Source organism: Scyliorhinus canicula, chromosome 13, assembly GCF_902713615.1.
Source record: "Scyliorhinus canicula chromosome 13, sScyCan1.1, whole genome shotgun sequence".
Taxonomy (NCBI): domain Eukaryota; kingdom Metazoa; phylum Chordata; class Chondrichthyes; order Carcharhiniformes; family Scyliorhinidae; genus Scyliorhinus; species Scyliorhinus canicula.
The window spans coordinates 5,183,298-5,202,419 of NC_052158.1; the positions used below are offsets into that span (position 1 = coordinate 5,183,298).

General features: G+C 51.4%; 1 protein-coding gene across 1 annotated transcript; it reads left to right on the forward strand.

Annotated features, from left to right (window-relative positions):
* The first annotated feature begins 1,512 nt into the window (after positions 1 to 1,512).
* LOC119975839 (zinc-binding protein A33-like) lies at positions 1,513 to 18,083 on the forward strand. The gene is made up of 6 exons (XM_038815720.1): positions 1,513 to 2,228; positions 2,318 to 2,413; positions 2,507 to 2,740; positions 4,533 to 4,555; positions 4,653 to 4,768; positions 17,354 to 18,083. Exons 1-6 carry the CDS (start codon positions 1,818 to 1,820, stop codon positions 17,884 to 17,886), a joined length of 1,413 nt encoding a protein of 470 aa, XP_038671648.1. The 5' UTR covers positions 1,513 to 1,817; the 3' UTR covers positions 17,887 to 18,083.
* The last annotated feature ends 1,039 nt before the right edge of the window (positions 18,084 to 19,122 follow it).

The following is a 19,122-nucleotide window of genomic DNA, read 5'->3' on the forward strand; positions in this document are numbered from 1 at the left end:
CTCGTAAGTCTGGTCAGGCTAGAACAAGGTCTCCAGTCAGTTCAGTATAGTGTTGACCCACAGTTGAGTATGTATAATAGTTCTATCGTTCAATAAAACCGTGTTGGATCTTCTCCAGTGTTAGAGGTCTGTTTGTAGCATCACTGCATCGAGTGCAGACCACATCAAACCAACCTGCCTAACACATCACCGGAGGAAACCCAAGCAGAGACGGGGAGAACATGCAGACTCCACCCAGACAGTAACCCAAGCCGGGAATCAAACCTGGGACCCTGGCGCTGTGAAGTAACAGTGCTAACCACTGTGTTACCGTGCCACCCACGGATCACCCGAGACATCCTCTTTCTCCAGAACTGCAATGTTCTCCCGAACCAATACCACCGTCCCTCCTCCTTTCCTTCCTTTCCTATCTTTTCTGAACACCTTGTGTTATCCATTTGGATTAGAATTTAGTCAGTAATGAACGATATTGGGAAAGTGAAAAGGGGAGGACTTTCCCAACAGTTAGTGACCCTGAAAGGGTTCAATACGAGTGGTTTGATTTAATATCTCAGTCACTGGGACAGAATAGAGGGATTTCAGGAGACATTCTTTCATAATCAATTGCGATTTCAAAAGTCAGAAGGTTTTGAATATAGTTCCTCAAATTCCATCAAAGTCAGGAGCACTTTACAAATCCCAGTCTCATTGACGACTTTCTCCAACACGGTTTTAACTGTTGTTGTTCTTTCCACCAGTCTGAAAAATGTAGATGGATTTGAAATGTGAGCTTTCTGCTCCGTCACAAACACAGATTTGTTTCATGGCCAATGTGGAAATTATGCTCCATTATCTTTATTAATCATCTGAAATTCCCCAACTCACAGAACTTGTTCCACAAGATCTTTCACAATAGTGAATGTGCTGGTATCACCTCGAGCTGACACTGAGAATAAACAAATCCAGCTGCTCTTTACATTGAGAATGTGTCAAAGAGCAGCAAGGAGTTAATTATAGATTGTGAAAAGGGTCAAAGGGTAAAGAATGACCAGGATGGTGAAGTGAGTTGAGATTCTCTTCATTCACATAAAGTCCCAAATGGTGAGTGTCTCATAGTCCCTCCTAATCAACAAATCAACTCAACCAACACCCCCATCATCAGTATGAAAAGCCCTTAGGGCTGGGGGAGGAGTCAGCCAGCACCAGAGACATTTCAGACCATCTTCTAAATCAATAAAAAAAATGATCTTGGAATAAATTCTGACAATCTTGTCATCCTCAAAAGCTGATTTTTTTCAAAAGCTCTTCGTTTTCACAGTGACATAATATAAATTTCAGTCAAAATCATTCCTAATAAATAAATACCAAACATCTAACTTGAGTTGGAGTCAGGCTGGGTTTACGTAAAGGGACAGGTCAGGAGGAGCTGGACAATATGTTTCAGTTTGTGTTTCCCACAAAGTAAAACACAGTTTGACCATCCATGCCTGGGGCTGCTTTGAGACAGAAGTATATGAAGGAGAGCAGCAGGCTGCCATTCACTCACAGGACAAAATCCCCACCTCCTCCCATCCTCTCTCCACCCACCCCCACCACCAACAGACCTTCACTCTCATCGCCTGGGTTCAATTATTCCCTCTAACCCGGTTTATTCTGAATTCTGCTCCAGGTTTTATCTCCAACACCCAAAGCAATGGGACTGAGAGCAGCAAACAACAATAATTCCTTGAGGATTGCAGTGAACTTCATCAGGGAGTTACTGAACTGAATGTGTTCAGCAGCAGAGCAGGAACATTGAAACTGAAAGTGGTTTGAATCAGGAAGTGCTGAGTGTGAACATGGCTTCCAGACAACAGGAGGAAAGTTTGTCCGAGGAGGCAATTTGTCCCATTTGTCTTCATTTCTTCACTGATCCGGTTTCACTGGAGTGTGGACACAACTTCTGCCGCTCCTGTATCACCCAGTGTTGGGAAAAGAAGGAGAGAAAAACCTGCCCGGAATGTCGACAGGAGTTTCCAGCAAGAATCCTCAGAGCCAATCAGATCTTAGTGAATCTGGCTGAGAAAGCTCGAAAATTAATGCTGAATGGGAAAGAGAAGGAAAGTAAACTTCACTGTGAGGAACATCAGGAAGAACTGAAGCTGTTTTGTGAAACTGACAAGAAATTGATCTGTTTGATTTTTAGAGATTCACGGATACACAAGTCACACAACTTCCTGCCCATTGTAGAGGCTGTTGAAATCTACAAGGTAAAAGGGAACAGATTTGATCCCCTGATTATTTGATCACTTTTCAGGATCTAACACTTTTATTTCCTGATTTTCTCTCCCAATCCCAGGATGGGGTGAAATCTTCCTTAGATTCTCTCACACAGAAGAAATCGACGGTTCTAGAAATGGAGCAGCAGCAGAAACAGAAGATTTCCCAAATTAGGGTAAAGTCTCCCTGTGCTGAGCTTCCAAATTTAATTCATTATTTTGTTGTTTTTATGATAGAAACATATTATTTTTAATGTTTCTTCTTATAGAAACAGTCGGTCAGTCTGCAGAGCCACATCACATCCGAGTTCACTAAAATGCACCAGATTCTCACTGAGAAAGAGCAGCTTTTAATCCGAGATCTCAGCGAAGAAGAGGAAAAAATTCTAAAAACAATGGAGGAAAATCTTTGTGAAATTCAGGAGAATTTAAATTCTATTCAGGAGAAACTCTCAAAGTTGGAAAACCAGTTGGAACAAAAAGATGGAGTGAGATTTCTGAAGGTGAGGGATTAAATTTCAGTTCAGTGAAAGTTCACAGTCACAACATGATCCACACGAGCCTCCTCCCATCCTACTTCATTTCCCTGTCAATATATCCTTCTGTTCCTTTCTCCCTCATGTGTTTATCCAGCCTCTCCTTAAATGTATCCCTGGCTGTCCCTGGGTGGGTGGAATTTAATGCTGTCCCCCCCCAGGGTACATTTAGTCAGGGTGTGGGGTGAGTGGAAGGGGATATGGGGAATGACACTGTGTAGAGATTCTGTTGTCTTTCCATCTCTACACAGATTAAGTCCGTGGTGGTAAGTCTTGTGGGACAGCCTTCCTGTAACCAATTCAGCCCCTTAACAGGGCCATTAATGTTCTCATCCTGCTGTCACTGGTATTCCCCCAGCAATGAGCAGAGGCCTCACAATACGGGAAGCCTGAACATCAAACCCTGTTAGGATTTCTGGTGGGGTTCTGGGAGGGGGTGGGGGGAGAGGTGGTGGGATTGAGGATGTAGCGGGAATGCCCTTGTTCAGTTGCACTGTGTCCCTGATTGAGGGACTGTAAGAGGTTCACACTCCCGTTTCCTCTGACTGATGGTTCTTGACTCGAGGATTTTATAACAAACAAAATTACACAGACACGGGGATTGGCTCAGCCACAAACTTGTTGTTTAGTTAAAACACTCCCAACACTGAATACAAAGAGCTCTAAACTCGTGTAAATAACATTACACAGCATTTAATTGGTTTTTCTGATTTAAATCCCTCCACAATTTAACCTCGGCTTCCACATAAACACACAAATCACCACAACTTATTAAAAAGCCTCTCCTGAAAATCCACAGACAAAACCCCACATTTCAGCCCAAACCTTCCTCAATTCAAACCCAAATCCCCCCAGGATTTGGTTGTTACCCTGAAGTTATTTTAAAAACCTCAGCCCCAATCCCCCTGGGATTTGGCTGATAAATTCCAATTCCCCACCCGGCTGCTCCTTCTGGTGTGGATTGTAGGCCCGGGAGCCAGGTTGACCGTTCTTGACCCTCCTTCTTGTCTGCAGTGCCAGATCCTTGGATCTTGCCCCTTCACAGTCGGGGGCAAGACATTCTGCTGGCAGGGAGAGCTACGTGCACATACGCGGCCACGGACTCAGCCATTCCCCGGCCCGATCCGCAGGTAAAGCTGGGGGCTTCACCCTGCGCCGCTGTGAGCCCCCCCACCGGGCAGAGGATCAGTGCGGTGGTGGCGCCGACTTTCTGGTCGTAAGACCAGGTGGATCCTGCAGAGATAGCCGCAGGATCGGAGAATCCTGCGCCCTATGTCCGGACACCATGCTCACTGCTGTGACAGACTGGAGTAAATTCCACCCCGTGTGATAGTCAGTTCCACATTCTCATCACTCTCTCGGGAAAGAAGTTTCTCCTGAACTCCCCATTGGATTTATTTGGAACTATATTATGTTTCTATCCCTATTTCTGGATTCTCTACAAGTGGAAACATCTTCACTGAATCTATCAAATCCGACCCCTTTCATCATTTGAAAGATCTCTATCAGGTCTTCTCTTTTCTACAGTAAAGTTGATCAATCTTTGCTGTTAGTTGAAGCCTCTCAGTTGCTGTCGATCTTTTTGATACTTTCTCCTGTGCTTCAATATCCTTTGTGAAACATCCTCTTTCTATTCCATGTCTGCAGCAATGGGAATTGACAATTCTCAGCAGCTTGTAACAATGTGAGGGTCATTTCTGCTTTCTGGATATAGACAGTCCGTCTCTGTCAACTCAGATTTGTGTTTTGTTTATTTCAGGAGGAAGCATCTGGGAAGAGGAGGTAGGACATGAACTTTACTGAAACTCAGGGCAAGTTGGTAAAATTACTCAGCAAAGTGTTTCTGGTCAATTTATAATCAACTCTTTCATGTTTACAGGATTAGCGATGAGATTAAAATGCTGTCACTAGCAGATGGTGTCCTGTCCATCGGAAAATTCAACAACCCTTTCCCGTTCCCAGGTTGGAGAGGAATGCTGGATGTCATTAACCCTGGTAAAACTCAGATAAGTTCCTCTGTCCTGATTTTTAAAAAAACATTTCAGGTATTTGAAAATTTTTATACTAATAACATCAACAATAACATCAACAGGGTATAATAAACATTTACCACCCCATCCCAATCTTCACACACCCCAACCATAAAACAACAATCCGGCCCTCTCCCCCGCCTCCCGCTTGGAATTCTGCATCTGCTGACATTTTAATTTTCCCCGAGAAAGTCGACGAACGGCTGCCACCTCCGGGTGAACCTGACCATTGACCTTCTAAAGGCGAGCTTTATTTTCTCGAGACTGAGAAACCCAGCCATGTCACTAACCCAGGTCTCTACACTCGGGGGCTTCGAGTCCCTCCACATTAACACGATCCATCTCCGGGCTACCAGGGAGGCAAAGGCCAAGACGTTGGCCTCTTCGCCTCCTGAACTACTGTCTCTTCCGACACTCCAAAGATCGCTACCTCCGGACTCGGCTCCCATCTATAAATAGATTCCCCATCCTTCTAATTCCTGCCCTTTGCCATCTCTGGAACCCACCATCCAGCCGACCCGGAACAAACCGATGATTATTATAAATCGGGGTCCAAACCGATGCTCCCTCCACTCTCTTATATCTCCTCCATTGCCCCCAGATTCTCAGAGCCGCCACCATCACCGGACTTGTGGAGTATCAGGCCGGCCAGAACGGAAGAGGTGCCGTTATCAGTGCTCCCAAACTGGTGTCTTTACATGACGCCGCCTCCATCCACTCCCATGCCGACCCCTCCCTCACTACCCACTTCCTAATCATAGCCGCCCAGTAGTAATTGCAGAAGTTCGGCAGCACCAACCCACCCTCCCCCTGACTGCGCTCCAGCAACACTTTCTTCATTTGCGGAGTTTTACCCGCCCACACAAAGCCCAAAATAACCTTATTCACCCGCTTGAAAAAGGCCTTTGGGATGAAGATGGGGAGGCACTGAAAGACAAACAGAAATCTAGGGAGGACCGTCATTTTCACGGTCTGTACCCTCCCCGCCAGTGATAGCGGGAGCATGTTCCATCTCTTAAAGTCCCCTTCCATTTGTTCTACCAGCCGGGATAGGGTTAACTTGTGCAGTGCCTCCCATTCCCGGGCCACCAGGATTCCCAGATATCGCAAGCTCTTCCCTACCATTCTAAGCAGCAGCTCTCCCAGTCTCTTCTCCTGTCCTCTTGCCTGGATCACGAACATCTCGCTTTTCACCAAGTTCAATTTATACCCCAAACAATTGCCAAATTCCCCCAGTATTCGCATTACTTCCCCCATCCCCTCCAACGGGTCTGAAATATACAAGAGCAGATCTTCTGTGTAAAGCGAGACCCAGTGCTCCACCCCCCCCCCCCCCCCCCCCCCCCCCCCCCCCACCGCCTCCCGAACCAGCCCTTTCCAGTTCCGAGAGGCTCTCAACGCCATGGCCAATGGCTCTATGCCCAGAGCAAACAGTAATGGGGAGAGGGGGCACCCTTGCCTCGTCCCTCCGTGTAGTTTAAAATACCCAATCTCAGCCAGTTCATTCGCACACTCCCTCCTGGTGCCTGATAGAGCAACTGCACTCAGTCAATAAAGCCCTCACCAAACCCAAACCTTCCCACCGCCTCCCACAGGTAATTCCACTCCAGCCGATCCAAAGCCATCTCCACATCCATCACTACCACCACCTCCACCTCCTCTCCTTCCAAGGGCATCACAATAACATTTAGAAGCCTTCGAACATTGGCCTTGAGTTGCCTGCCCTTTACACATCCCGTCTGGTCTTCCCCTACCACCCCCGGGACACAGTCCTCTATCCTTGAGGCCAGTATCTTAGCCAGCAGTTTGGCATCCACATTCAGTAGAGAAATTGGCCTGTATGACCCGCATTGCTCCGGATCCTCCTCCCGTTTCAGGAGCAATGAAATCGAGGCCTGCGACATTGTTGGGGGGAGGACTCCCTTCTCTCTTGCTTCATTAAATGTCCTCACCAACAGTGGGCTCAATATCTCCGAAAACCTCTTACAGAATTCCACCGAGTAGCCATCAGGCCCCGGGGCCTTGCCCGACTGCATGCCCTCCAGCCCCTTGATTATTCCTCAATCTCAATTGGGGCTCCCAGCCCTTCCACCAGATCCTCATCTCTCCTCGGAAACCTCAACTGATCAAAAAACTGCCTCATCCCCTCCACCCCAGCCAGGGGGTCCGACTCATATAATTTACTCTAGAAGTCCTTTAACACCTCGCTTACCCCTGCTAGGTCCAGGACAGTATTCCTGCCTCTACTCTCCCTGGCCGCCTCCCTTTTCCTGAGCTGGTGCGCTAACATTCTGCTTGCCTTTTCCTCGTACTCATAAATCGCCCCCTTGCCTTCCTCAACTGTTCCACCGCTTTCCCTGTGGTCAACAGCCCAAACTCCGCCTGTAACCTCCGCCGCTCCCTCAGTAGCCCCGTGTCCGGGTCCTCCGAGTATCTCCTGTCCACCTGGAGTATCTCCTCCACTAACCTGTCCTTCTCAGCCTGGTTCCCCTTTTCTCTGTGGGCCCGTATCGAGATTAATTCCCCTCTGACCACTGCCTTCAAAGCTTCCCAAACCGTGGCTGCAGAGACCTCCCCTGTATCATTTGTTTCCAGGTAGTTCTGGATGGACTTGTTAACCCGCCCACAGATCACTTCATCCGCTAGCAACCCCACATCCAGTCTCCACAGTGGGCGTTGCCCTCTCTCCACACTAACCTGTAGATCCACCCAATGAGGGCAGCACGGTGGCGCAGTGGTAGCACTGCAGTCTCACGGCGCCGAGGTCCCAGGTTCGATCCCGGCTCTGGGTCACTCTCCGTGTGGAGTTTGCACATTCTCCCCGTGTTTGCGTGGGTTTCGCCCCCACAACCCAAAAATGCGCAGGGTAGGTGGATGGAAGACGCGAAATTGCCCTTTAATTGGAAAAAATGAATTAGGTACTCTAAATTTATTTTTAAAAAGATCCACCCAATGCGGGGCATGATCCGACACTGCGATTGCCGAGTACACAGTATCCACCACCTCCGGTATTAGCGCCCTGCCCAGAACAAAAACGTCGATGCGAGAGCATACCTTGTGGACTTGTGAGAGGAAGGAAAACTCCTTCACCCTTGGCCGTGCAAACCTCCATGGGTCTACTCCCACCATCTGCTCCATAAACCCCTTCAATTCCTTTGCCGGCCTCCTCCCTCTCCTGGATTTTGACCGCTCCAATTCCGGATCAATGACTGTGTTAATGTCTCCTCCCATGGTCAGGTTATGTGACCCTAAGTCTGGGATCTTACAAAACACCCACCTCATAAATTCCACATCGTCCCAATTCGGAGCATATATGTTCACAAGTACCACCCACACCCCCTCCAGCTTCCCATTCACCATTATGTGCCTACCCCCCCTTGTCTGACACGATTCTCCCAGCCTCGAATGCCACTCGTTTGTTGATCAAGATCGCTACCCCCCGGTCTTTGATTCCAGCCCTGAGTGGAAATGAAATGAATGAAAATCGCTTATTGTCACAAGTAAGCTTCAAATGAAGTTACTGTGAAAAGCCCCTGGTTTCCACATTCCGGCACCTGTTCGGGGAGGCTGGTACGGGAATTGAACCGTGCTGCTGGCCTGTTTTAGTCTGCTTTAAAAGCCAACTCTTTAGCCCTGTGCTAAAGCAGCCCCTATACTTGGCTAACCCACCCATTTCTCAATCTTGTCTGAACAAAGAACAAAGAAAAGTACAGCACAGGAACAGGCCCTTCGGCCCTCCAAGCCTCTGCCGACCATGCTGCCCGTCTAAACTAAAATCTTCCACACTTCCTGGGTCCGTATCCCTCTATTCCCATCCGATTCATGTATTTGTCAAGATGCCCCTAAAATGTCACTATCGTCCCTGCTTCCACCACCTTCTCCGGCAGCGAGTTCCAGGCACCCACTACCCTCTTTGTGAAAAACTTGCCTCGTACATCTCCTCTAAACCTTGCCCCTCGCACCGTAAACCTGTGCCCCCAAGTAATTGACCCCTCTACCCTGGGAAAAAGCCTCTGACTCTCCACTCTGTCTATGCCCCTCATTGTTTTGTAGACCTCAGATCAGGTTGCTCCTCACACTCTGTCGTTCCAGTGAGAACAAACCGAGTTTATTCAACCTCTCCTCATAGCTAATGCCCTCCATACCAGGCAACATCCTGGTAAATCTCTTCTTCACCCTCGCTAAAGCCTCCACATACTTCCGGTACTGTGGCGACCAGAATTGACATTATACTCCAAGTGTGGCCTAAATAAGGTTCTATACAGCTGCAACATGACTTGCCAATTTTTATACTCAATGCCCACGGCAAATGAAGGCAAACATGCCGTATGCCTTCTTGACTACCTTCTCCAGCTGTGTTGCCTCTTTCAGTGACCTGTGGACCTATACACCTAGATCTCTCTTACTTTCAATAGCCTTGAGGGTTCTACCATTCACTGGATATTGCCAACCTGCATTAGACCTTCCAAAATGCAATCCCTCACATTTGTCCAGATTAAACTCCATCTGCCATCGCTCCGCCTAAGTCTCCACATGACCTAAATCATCTAGTCTGTAACCTTTTAGGTGTGTCTCTTGTAGCATTGCCATGTCCGCCTTCAGCCCCCTCAAACACGCGAGCCCTCTTGACCGGCCCATTCAGCCCTCTGACATTCCATGTAGTCAGCCTGGTCGGGGGGGCTTACCGCCCCTCCCCTTACTGACTAGCTATCACTCTTTTTAGGCTAGCCTCTAGCTCGCGCCCTCCGCTTCCTTGAGCCCCCCCCCCCCCAAACTCGCCTTTCCCGACCTCCCATTTGTCCCTTAGTAACAGTTTCTCCCCAGTCAGCAAAGCAGCTCCATCCACCTCTCCCCCCCCCTCGCAACAACACTAGCAACCCAACCCCCCAAGTCCAGTTCCAGCTTAACACCTGCTCACCCCCCACTGTGCTTCCGAGAGTCAGCTGACCCATGCTGACTTGATAGCGCCGCCCCTGGCACCAAGCAGTCTGTCTCCCCATTGTTCTCTCCCCTCTCCCCCCACTTGGACAAACATATTAAAAGCATCACATTCCCCAGGAAACAAACATCAGAAAAAAACAGTGAAGAAACAGCCACTTTAGAAAAAAAACCCAAAAAAAGAACCAACTCCAACGAATACCCCCCCCCCCCCCCCAACCAGCTCCCTGCAAGACAAAGTTACCTTTAGCCTTTAGCCATCCAAACAGTCCCTTATTACACACAGCACTACTGATACTGATACAGCCCAGCACAGCAAATCACCACCACAGTAATCTCCAAGGCTTCAGTGTTTTTTAATTCACCTCCAGCCTCTTTTCTTTAATAAAAGTCCATACTTTGTCTGGTGTTTCAATGTAGAATTCCCGTTCCTCATGTGTGACCCACAGACGGGCTGGGTACAGCATCCCAAACTTCACCCCCTTCTTAAAGACGGCCGTTTTTGCCCGATTGAATCCAGCTCGCCTCTTGGCCAAATCCGCACCCAGGTCCTGATAAACGCGCAGCTCACAATTCTCCCACTTGCTGCTCCGTTCCTTCTTGACCCACCGCAGATCGTGTTCCTTGTCCAGGAATCGGTGAAAGCGTACCACCATCGCCCTCGGCGGCTCGTTCGCTCGGGGCTTCTTCGCGAGGGCTCTGTGCGCTCTGTCCACTTCCAGGGGCCGAGGGAACGCCTCAGCCCCAATCAACTTCTCCAACATGTCCCTCACATCCGATCCCTCACTGCCTTCAGGGAGGCCGACAATTCTAAGATTCTGTCTCCTGGACCTGTTCTCCAGGTCTTCCAGCTTCTCCTGCATTCTTCTCTGGCGGCCGTTCATCATCCCCATCTTGGTCTCCAGCACGGTTATGTATTCCTCGTGCTCGGACACCTTTTTCTCCACCTCCTGGATCGCTCTCCCGTGGGTCTTGATTCTGCACGACTTGATCAATCGGAGCTTTAATCGGGTCCAGTGTGTCCTTCTTCAGCTTGGTGAAGCAATCTTCAAAAAACTCCACCAGCTGCCCCATTGACCACTGTGCCGTCTCCCCGCGGCCCGGCTTCTCCGCCATGTTTTCCCGCGTTGCCGACTCTGCTCGCGTCTTCCTTATAGGACTTTGTCTTCTCACACGGCCACTTCTGGTCCAATTCTCCGTACACTGGAGGGGAATTCCTCCTGTCTCACTCTTCACTGATTTATCCAATAAAGTCCGGCGAAAAACGGGGGAAAAGGTCCAAACGTCGGTCACAGGCAGGAGCTGTCAAATGTGCGACCTACTCCTCCATGGTCGCCACCGGAAGTCCCTCTGTCCTGATTTATATCTTATATTTGAATCATTATCCATATAAATATCACAGACACCGGGCGGGATTCTCCGGCCCGCCAGCTCCCTTTTCCTGGGCGGCGGCCCTCACCGGCAGCGGGATTCTCCGTCTCTGCCACCTGCCAATGGGATTGCCCATTGTGGCCACCCCACACCGCCGGGAAATCCGCGGGCGTGGGAGTGCTGCCGGCGCAACGGAGAATCCGTCGGCAGAGAGAATGTTTAAGGGCTTTGTTATAAAGAAATGAGGATAAAAATGGTCCTGATTGGAATTAAAGTCTGATTCATGCACCTCATTCACTTTCTAAAAATCATTCTCAGCTTGGTCAGCTGAAACTGTCAGCTCCCTAAACATCACCAATACAGGAACTCTCAGATGGAGCTCTGTCTCCAGAACCCATCGATACTTTACAAACTTCAGCAAGTGGAAACTCCGTCATTCCCAGCTGAACCTTTCCTCCTCTACAATCCTCATCCTCCTGATACATCTCCACCTTGTGGACCAGACTCATGTCCATGGCCAAGGTTAGGACAGGAAGCCTGGGAATGAGGCTTTGTCTGCCTGTTGAGGGAGGAGGAGTGGTGAGGGGGATGGAGTCAGCTGGTCTTCACTGTGGACCTGGGGAACGAGCCCTGGATTGCAATCCATTTCCTGAAAGTGTCAGCAAAGCCCATTTTCTCAATTGTCTTGAGGAAACATTGCACTCACTCTGGATGAATATCTTTTATACATCCAGGGAGAGGATTAAGGTAGAGGTTTGTCTGTGGAGAATCACATTGAATAACCACCTCCACATGTGGCCTCATATCAAATATTATGGCCGGGATTCTCCATTTGGGAGAGTAAGGGCGCGATTCAACTAAAAGGGAACAAAGTCCCGGAGCGAGCGTATTTAACCGCGTGTTTCCCGGAGCTCGCAGTGCCGAGAAACACATGGCTATAAAACGCCCCCCACGTTGGGTGAGGTGCCTAAGTGGGGAACGCGGGGCCGAGGCCGCACATCGTCCCGTTTTGTGCAGTGAGGAGCTGCGCTCGCCGGAACTCCTCAGCGCAGCGAGAGATCGGCCATTTTAAACTCCTGATCTCCGAGGCCGCTGACGCCACCCCCGATACACCCCCCAATGGCCAATGCACCGTGGGAGGGTCTCCAGACCCCTCGCAACACCTACGCAGGGCACCCCAGCCCAATCACCACCACACCAGACTGACACCCAAGTGGCAGTGCCAGGTGGCAGTGCCAGGGTGCCTGGGTGGCACCACCACTGCCAGGGTACCACCCTGCCCAATGGGCATACCCCTGGGGCCTCTGATCCCCTGGGAGACCCCCACGATGCCGTTCTGCCTGGTACCTGTTTGTGGAAATCAGTACCGAACGATGCCCGCCCGATGTCTCCGAGGGGAAGGGAGATTGATCCCACACCTCGGGAAACTGAGGAATCTGCATATTAAAGTGAGACCAGCTGCCTCGCTTTAGTATGTCAATTTCTGCAAAGTGACCCCGCCCACAATGGGCAGGATTCACATCACAACGTCTCGAGAGATCACGTTAGATGTCACGGGACGTTGTGAGCCGGGTAGATCCCGAGAGCGGGGTCTCCTGGCTTTTATCGTCCACGCTGAGCCGCAGTGAGCTGCTTTTCGGGCCCAGCGTGGCCATTGGATCGAGCCCTGAGTGTTGCCGTGGGGACTGAATTGCGGCTCATCCCGTTCTCTTGGGGGCGCTATTCAGGAAGCGAGTCAGGACATGCAAATGAGCCAGTGCTCTTCCCACGGGAATCAGAGCAATTCCCATTCCCGCTGGTGTCTGATTGGCTGGGGCCTGAATTAGCGCTGGAGAGCCTGACAAGCTGGAGCTGTTTATAAACGCTCCACTCCCCAAACACTCCCATTCCAGCCAAGAAGGTGGCTCCACGGAGACCTGCCCCCAGACTTTCTGAGTCAGTGGCCAATCGCGTGCTGGACGTGGTGGAGCACAGGTAGGACACCCTCTTCCCCAGGGTGGGCAGGAGACTCAAGCCCACCATCGTCAACAGGGCCTGGGAGGAGGTGGCAGAGATGGTCAGTGCTGCCAACCTCACCAGGAGGACTGGGGCCCAGTGCCGAAAAAACGATGAACGATCTCCTGAGGGCAGCTCGGGTGAGTCACCACCTCTGTGTCCCTGGCATCACTCCTGTCCCTCACTCCTCACAACCCACCTGCCTGCATCTCCCTCACACCCCACCCTGCACCAAACCCCAACACCTGTATTGTCCTCTTTGGCCTGGTGCCTGGCACACACATGCCATCAGCGACAGACCTCCCGTAGAACTCACCTCCATGCGTCTCACCATGTCCTTTATGTGTTCCCGAGGACAAGGTGACCCACAATCACCGGGAGTGGCAGAAAACCGGCGGGGGCATCCCAGACCTGAGAGTGCAAACCCCCGGGGAACAGAAGGCGATGGAGCTCGCGGGCGAGGCAGAGGAAAGGGCCGGCTCAGAAACAGAGGTCGGCATGTGGTAACCAAGTGAGAGCCCAATGCAAAGCTGATGTCCCAACAGCAACTGAGTGACCCCCTCTCCCACAGACCTCTCCTTCCCAAGATCTCACCGTGTCTCTTGTCTTTTGTCTTGCGGGATCACCATCAGACGAGGCCGGGCTGTCCGGGATCGCTGACCCCCAGCCACATCCCCAGAACACCCCGGGGCACCAGTCCGGGGAAGACACCGACTTCTCGTCACTGCTGTCACCTGCACCCTCCACCATCGCAGAGACTATCACCTCGGGGGGCATTTTAGTGAAGAGGCTCCTGGGTCACCTTCTGGTGCTCACTTCACACAGGCTGCAGCACATCAGGTGGAGGCAGGGACTCCCGAGGGAGCGGGCGGTCGGAGGGCTGCCCGATCCCAGGAAGCAGCTGTAGCCCCGACAGGTATCGAGCTTCTGGAATGTATGGCGGGGGCAGGGCCCCAGGACACTTGAACCTGGGGTCACCCTCAGTGAGAGGTGGCAGGAAACGGGGCCAGAAGTGTGAGGCCGCCATGTATGTCAGCTTACCAAGTGAGTGAGCCGTTACCACTCACTATCTCCCGAAACCCCCTCCCCACAAGCTATATGGGCCTGTGAGATGGATTGGCCGGCACACATGCAGGGATGACCCGGGCGGACAGTGGAATGTGATCCTGAAGGCAGGAGTCAGGCTGTGTCAAACGATGAGGAGATCCAGAGCTCATCTCCGAGCGAGTCGTCATCATCCTCCGTCCCGTGGACAAGACCCACTGATACCTCAGCGCCATGACCTCAGCGGTTAACCCTTGTCGCCAAAGAGCCAACCCCTCACCTGAGGGAGCACCTCAAAGGAGCCGGGAACCGACGAGTGCGCCAGGATGTAAGCGTTGTGCCCGCTGCCTGGGTATCGGGGGCAGACGTGTGTGATGTCCAGCTGGTGGTCACACACCAACTGCACATTCAGGGAGTGGGAGCCCTTCCTATTGATGAAGGGCCCCCCGATGATCCGGTACTTGGAGGGGGACATGCGTACCATCGATCACCCCCTGGACCTGGGGCATGCCAGCGATGGAGGGAAATCCTGCTGCCCGGGCATCCTGGTGTGCCTGGTCCAGACTGAAGGTTATATAGTCCGCTGCCCAGGTGCATAGGGCATCCGTCACCGCGCGGATGTACCTGTGAGCCGATGTTTGCGAGATCCCAGACAGGTCCCCACTCGGCCCCTGGAAAGTCCCAGAGACAAAGAGGTTCAGGGCGACCGTCACCCTGACGGCCACCGGGAGATGGTGGCCTCCAAACCCCAGCAGTGCCAGCTGCACCACCGCCTGGCACAGGTGGCACCTGGTCTCACTGGTTAGCTGATGTCTTCGGCGGCACAGGCGGTCCGGCAACTCCTCGAAGGACAGGCGCCGATGGTAAACACGTGCCCTGATGCGGCGCCTCCTTCACACCTCCTCCTCGGCCTGTTGGATGGCCGGCACTCGAGCCTCACCGGCTGGGCCCTGCTCTTCTGGGGCAGGCTCCTCTTGTGCAGGATCCTCCCTGAGCAGGCCCTGTGCCTCCAGCCTCCGTGTGTCCGTAACGGGAGCTGTGGCCAGGTAGATAGCGAGCATTCCTGGCTGTGCTCCAAAATTCATTCTCCACAGGGGGGAATGGAGAAGACATGTTAGCACGATGAGTATTCCCAAACCCATCCCGATCCAACAGGCTACACGGTGACCCTGAGTTGTACTTCAGCTCCACCCTCCACATGTCCCCACAAACCCCACCCCCACCCCTCAGCCGCTCCCCCCGATATGTTGCCGTCCGCACTGCACCCCTGTCCCCATCAGTGAGGGGCACCGGGCCTGTGATGTGGGGAGGCTCTATCCTCACCGATCATCCCTGTCGACAGGGGTACCGGTGGGTGACGAAACCCGTGTCAGCGACAGGCTCTCTGGCCCGTGTCCTGTTTCCTCCAGTGGGGTTTACTGTGGGTCTCCTCACTGGGTGGGCCGTGTGTTATCCCACCAGCAGGGTGGCACCTGGTTGTGGGGTGGAGAGGGTCACCGTGTGCCACCAATCGCCTCCATGCTTAGAGGCTTGTGTGTGGGCAGGTCCTACAGATGGGGGTGAGGCAGGGAAGTGTGTGTCTGCTGGGACCTTAGCTGCAGTGTGATGTGGGTCCTGGGTGTGACACACAGGTTGTTACAACCTGTCCGGGGGCAGGGTGGATGGGAGCAGGGGCGCGGTGGGCAGGCAGGGCTTGGAGACAGCTGGTGGTCCTGAGGGGTGGGCTGGCTGATAGTGTGACTGGTGAGGCCTCTGCCCTGAGAGGGGCAGTGTGCCAGGGAGGGTGCCAAAGGCCACGGTGCATGTGTCCTTTGTTTGGGGTGAGCTCTGCTATTCCCCTGCTTCCCCTGCAGTGGGGCTGAGCTTCTGATGAGGGAACTGAGGAGTGGCAGCACCTGGTGTGTGACTGATTGAGCTTGGCCACGCCCATCCCGGTGATGGCTCAGCCGGGGTCTGAGGTTTTCCAGAGGGGCGGCCTGGGTGGGCTCCCAAATGACCAGAGGCTCTGTGAACATTTCCAGGACACAGTGAGCAGTCAGCAGAGTGAGCAGCCAGGGGCCTGTGAGAAGCAGCAAAGGGGTGTGTTTAAAACCCAGACTGCAGCAATGGGGGTCTGAGCCAGGCCACCCCGATCCCGAGGGGGATACCCCGAGTGCACAGACCTGTCACCAAGTCGCTCCCTGTTACTCCCCCCGGCCCAGGCAGACACCCCCCCCCCCCCCCCCCCCCAGCAAGTCCGACAATTATTGAGGCTTTTTGAGAGTTTTTTACCCTCTCTCTGCCCCTCAGCAGCCATGGAGCCCAGTCCCCGTTTGGAAATATTTGCACTAATTCACACCCGCGTGACTTCTGCCTGAGAGGGGCGGAGCATCGTGGAAGGGCGGAGCATACTGTGTCCAATCCGCTGATTAGATTTAAATCTATGTCAATGAGGGTTTTACATGGGCCCTCTGCAGGGCACAAACATTGATTTCACCGCCAGGGAGGGACTGGAGCCTGGCGTCGGAATCAGTGCCGGGCACAAACCTCGATTTGTGTATTACGCCCGATTCTCCGCCCGATCGCACTTCCGGTGTCGTGAAGCGGAGAACCCGCCATATTTGTTTCCATGGAGCAGAACGGAAATATCTCGGTGTTAAGATCTTCTAAATTTGAGAAGAGATTAGTTTATTTTGATGATCTCTCTCTCTCACACACACACACAGTTACACACACCCACAGACACCCACACAATCTCACACACACACACATCAGGTGAGGCTTATTTTGATGTTGAGGAACAGGAAATTAAATCAAAAATGGTGAAATCTTCCCCAGTGAGTCTCTCCCCCGATCCGCAGTGAGTCTCCCTCCGATCCCCAGTCTCCCCCCCCCGATCCCCAGTGACTCCCCCCTGATCCACAGTGAGTCTCTCCCCCCCGATCCCCAGTGAGTCTCTCCCCCCGATCCCCAGTGAGTCTCCCCCCGATCCCCAGTGAGTCTCTCCCCCCCGATCCCCAGTGAGTCTCTCCCCCGGATCCCCAGTCTCCCTCGGATCCCCAGTCTCCCCTGATCCCCAGTAAGTCTCTCCCCCGATCCCCAGTGAGTCTCCCCAAACCCCAGTGAGTCTCCCCCCGATCCCCAGTGAGTCTCCCCCGATCCTCAGTGAGTCTCTCCCCCCCGGATCCCCAGTGAGTCTCTAATTTTCTGTTTTTTCTCCCAGTCTCTGTGACCCTGGATGTGGAAACAGCGAATCCCGAGCTCGAGGTGTCGGAGGATCTGAAGAGTTTGAGATGGACCGGGACCAAGAGGAGTCTCCCTGACACCAGGAAGAGGTTTACACACCGTCTCTGTGCGCTGGGATCAGGGGGATTCACATCGGGGAGACATTACTGGGAGGTGGAGGTGACGGGGAATCGGCGCTGGAGACTGGGAGTAGCCGCAGAGTCTGTGGAGAGGAAGGGACGGGTCAGTCTGATCCCAGAGACTGGATTCTGGACCATTGAGCGGTATAAGGATCGGTTTTATATAAACCTCCCTCCTGAATCCCCTCTCCCTGTCGGTCAGATCCCCGGGAAGGTGGGAGTTTATCTCAGTTATGAGTCTGGGACAGTTTCATTTTACAACGTGGACACCAAGTCCCATCTCCACACCTTAACTGGGAATAAATTCACTGAAAAACTTTATCCTTTCTTCTGGACTTTGGATAAAAACCAGTTTCTGAGAATCTGCTCCGGTTCTGATCCGGATCGGTAAAGGGGTGGGGCCTCAGAGTGGTGACATCATCACTGACATCACAAGGTCAGGGGTCGGGTGTCAGAAATCACAGTTGACAACAGGTTGTAATAAATGAGTTATTTAATTTCCAAATTGTAAAATCTCAATTAGACTGTAAATAAGAACAACTCAAATAGAAATGTCAGAGAATTAAAATAAAAACGAAATTAAATATCCAGAACTTTTGCTTGCCGTTCATTGTAGTGCCAATTGCAGCCACACGATGGTGATGTCGAGCTGTACAAAGATCAGTAAAGTTTTACAGCGCAGTATCGCCACCTGCTGCTGGATACCTGGTACTGGCAGGAATTTAAAAAATAAAAAATGCTCAAACACTCGCTGATCTGACAATTCAGGCCGGACCTTTCTTCACAACTGAAAGAGAATTGGATCAGAAACAAAGGAGGGAAAATAAACATTAGCCTGGACTTTAAAAAAAAAATCTTTATTGTCACAAGTAAATGAAGTTACTGTGAAAATCCCGTCTTGAAGCCGCTGCAGTCCCTGAGGTGTAGGTACACCCACCGTGCTGTTAGGGAGGGAGCTCCAGGATTTGGACCCGGCGACACTGAAGGAACGGCCGATATATTTCCCAGTCAGGATGGGGACTGACTTGGAGGGGAACCTCCAGGTGGGGGTGATCCCATGTTTCTGCTGCTCTTGTCCTTCTAGATGGTGGTGGCCATGGGTTTGGGATCACTGCCTGTGCGGAGTTTTGCAGTAAAATGGACGATAGTCATGAGTAGCGATAATCAGCAAAGTGACAGGATATTGCTCGTTCAAACTTGAACAATTGCAAACCTTGCATTGATATAACAGCACCCTGCAAATAACACTGACAGCTTTTAAGATAAGTCACACGATACTCACATTTTAATCAATTAATTGTTTGATTATAACTTAACTAAACTAATCATTTAACATTAATTTCCGTACATTACAGAAGAATTCTGAAACAACATTCCAGTGACCATTATAATCAATTTCGATGAGCATTAAGTATTAAAGACCCAAGAAGCAGCGCTTTTGGCTGATATTTACACAGCTAGTTACATGTGGGAAAATGGTCATATACTTACATTGAAATAAACCTGGACAAACTAAAGCTAATTGTTGGAAATTAAGTGGGAGACCTGTAGAAATGTTTAACAAATCCTCAGAAAAGTTTTGTCAGAATAGGAAATGGGTTTTGAAATTGGAATTCCCTCCCTAACA

What these genes read in the sequence shown, in the direction of transcription:
- LOC119975839 (XM_038815720.1), top strand. Translation starts at nt 1,818, where the DNA reads ATGGCTTCCAGACAACAGGAGGAAAGTTTGTCCGAGGAGGCAATTTGT. An exon ending in ATGGAGTGAGATTTCTGAAG is followed by an intron (nt 2,741 to 4,532) that starts GTGAGGGATTAA and finishes TGTTTATTTCAG; the next exon opens with GAGGAAGCATCTGGGAAGAG. An exon ending in GAAGCATCTGGGAAGAGGAG is followed by an intron (nt 4,556 to 4,652) that starts GTAGGACATGAA and finishes TCATGTTTACAG; the next exon opens with GATTAGCGATGAGATTAAAA.